The sequence below is a fragment of the Bison bison genome, unplaced genomic scaffold (genome assembly GCF_000754665.1).
Source record: "Bison bison bison isolate TAMUID 2011002044 unplaced genomic scaffold, Bison_UMD1.0 scf7180017861088, whole genome shotgun sequence".
Classification (NCBI taxonomy): Eukaryota; Metazoa; Chordata; class Mammalia; order Artiodactyla; family Bovidae; genus Bison; species Bison bison.
In genome coordinates, this window is record NW_011491660.1 from 3479 (window position 1) to 5865 (window position 2387).

At 58.1% G+C, this 2387-nt stretch overlaps 1 protein-coding gene across 1 annotated transcript in view; it reads right to left on the reverse strand.

Moving 5' to 3' along the window:
• LOC104983051 (ADP/ATP translocase 3-like) overlaps window positions 1–2387 on the reverse strand; it is a 4902-nt gene that overhangs the window by 2286 nt on the left and 229 nt on the right. The window contains exons 2-3 of the mRNA XM_010832543.1: window positions 356–1017; window positions 18–42 (exon numbers count right to left, since the gene is read on the reverse strand). Coding sequence (XP_010830845.1) covers window positions 18–42; window positions 356–1017 — 687 coding nt within the window. The remainder of the gene's footprint in view (window positions 1–17; window positions 43–355; window positions 1018–2387) is intronic.

Consider the following 2387-nt stretch of genomic DNA (forward strand, 5'->3'; position numbering starts at 1 on the left):
ACCCGCCCCGCCCACACCTGTCTCGGACTCCAGCCTCCAGGACTGGGAGCAATAAAGCTGGGCTGCTTAAGCTGCTTTCTGCGCCATCTGCCCAGGCCAACCAGGAATTCCTCCTATCAACGGTGATGAATTTACATGTTGTATTCCTAACTCTCAGGAGCTTAGAATGTAGCTGTCTTTGGAGACCCGCCCGAGGCCAGGGTCTTTCAAGAGAGAATGAAGGTGAAATGAGGTCACCGGGCGTGTCCTCAGCCGCCTGGGTTCTGGGGTCAGACAGACACACCCAGAGGGAGGAGCTCAGGACTCACGAGTCCGCAGGCCCAGGAGAGAGCCCCGCCCACACCTGGGTCTCAGCCTCCAGCTGCCAGGGCTGGGAGCCCACAGCTATCAGCAGCTGAGGTGCCTACGCCCTCCCCCAGGACTAGGCCCCTGCCCCCAGGGAGCAGAAGGCCCCGGCCCTCCCGGGTGCCACCCCCGCCGCAGCCTCCAGCAGGGAGCTCACCCTTGGCGGTGTCGTAGATGCCGAAGTAGGCGGCACGGTAGATGATGATGCCCTGCACGGACACGTTGAAGCCCTGGTACAGCCCGCGGATGCCGTCGGACTTGGTGATCTTCACCAGACAGTCTCCCAGGCCCCTGAACTCGCGCTCACTGCCCGACTTGCCCACATCGGCCGCCAGGCGGGTTCGGGCGAAATCCAGCGGGTAGACGAAGCACAGGGAGGTGGCCCCGGCAGCCCCGCCGGAGGCCAGGTTGCCCGCAAAGTACCTCCAGAACTGCGTGCGCTTGTCCACGCCCCCCAGGAAGATCTGCTTGTACTTGTCTTTGAAAGCGAAGTTGAGCGCTTGCGTGGGGAAATAGCGGATGACGTTGGCCAGGTTGCCCCGCCAGAAGGACAGCACGCCCTGCTCCTTGGGGATACGCACGATGCAGTCCACGATGCCCTTGTACTGCTTGTCGGCCGCGATCTGCTTGCTCGCGTGCTGCACCTGGGGGGCGGCGGAGGGAGACACAGGGCTTTACCGGGGGCCTGGGCACACCGCCAAGACTTAGAGGAGATTCTGGTGAAGCTCAGACAGCTCTGAGCCACTGCTCCAAAGAGGTGAGGGAAAGGTCGGTATGGATGAGATTCTGGTCAACAGAAGTTCACACGAGCTACAACGTATTTTCGCAGAGCGTTTCTTAGTCTCAAGGAGCATTTGTCACCGTGAAGGCTTTTAATGCTTTTTCAAACATGACAGACAGGGAAGCTTGGCGTGCTGCAGCTTGGGGCGGGGGTGAGGGGGAACAGGGCTTCTTCACCCAGGGCCTCAAGCAGGCCTCCATGACCACTTATAAAAAATACACAACCTGAGAGCGGCGAGTTAAGATCTGGGGCAAAACGAGGACTGCACCCCCGGGGGAGAGCACTTCGGATAGCTGAGATTGCTCCAAAGAGGAGAGACTGGATGGGATTCTGGTCAATGGGAAGTTCACAGAGCAAGCACAAATTTTCGCAGAGCCTGTCTCATAGCCTCAAGGAGCATTCGTCACCGTAAAGGTTTTTAGGCTTTTCTAAACATGATGGACAGGGAAGCCTGGCGTGCTACAGTCCATGGGGTCGGCAATGATGCGACACGACTGACCGACTGAACTGAAACATGAGGTGGGCAAGCAAAAAGTGGGCTCACCATCAGCCACTGGAAACATCTGTCTGATGACCTGGCCTGTCACTTTTTCCCAGAACCCGCATGCCTCACTCCTGCTCTCCACCCTGAAGTCCTTTCACGGGGTTTGAAGGTCAGCAGCACCTGATTTAATACTCATAGAGACGGCTCAGACGGTCAAGAATCACCCTGCAATGCAGGAGACCCGGGTTTAATCCCCGAGTCAGGAAGATCCGCTAGAGGAGGGCATGGCAACCCACTGCAGTATCCTTGCCTGGAGAATCCCATGGACAGAGGAGCCTGGAGGGCCTACAGTCCATGGGGTCGCAAAAGTCGGCGGACACGACTGACCTACTACCGCTTCCAAAGGTAGACAGCAGGTGCCCACAGGAGCCAATTTGCACTTGACACCTGCAGAGGTCACCAACGACAGACGTCTCCTTAACAAGACATTTACACGGGGCCTTTAAGCTATCCTAGCATCCTTCCTGAGGAATCCTATTTTCTTTAGGGGTTGCAATCACATCGCAACGCTAATTCCACTGGCTCCCCATTTGCAAACAGACCAGCGCAGTTTATTCTGCGTCAGACCCGCGCAAACAAGTGCGAAGAGTGGGCAAGAGGACCAGTACAACTACGAGAACTAAAGATCTTCCCCCGTCCACGGCCCAAGGGCACGGGACCCCACCCACAGCCTCGCAGGGTCCGTCCACGCGGCTCTCCCCCCGCACATGCGCACCC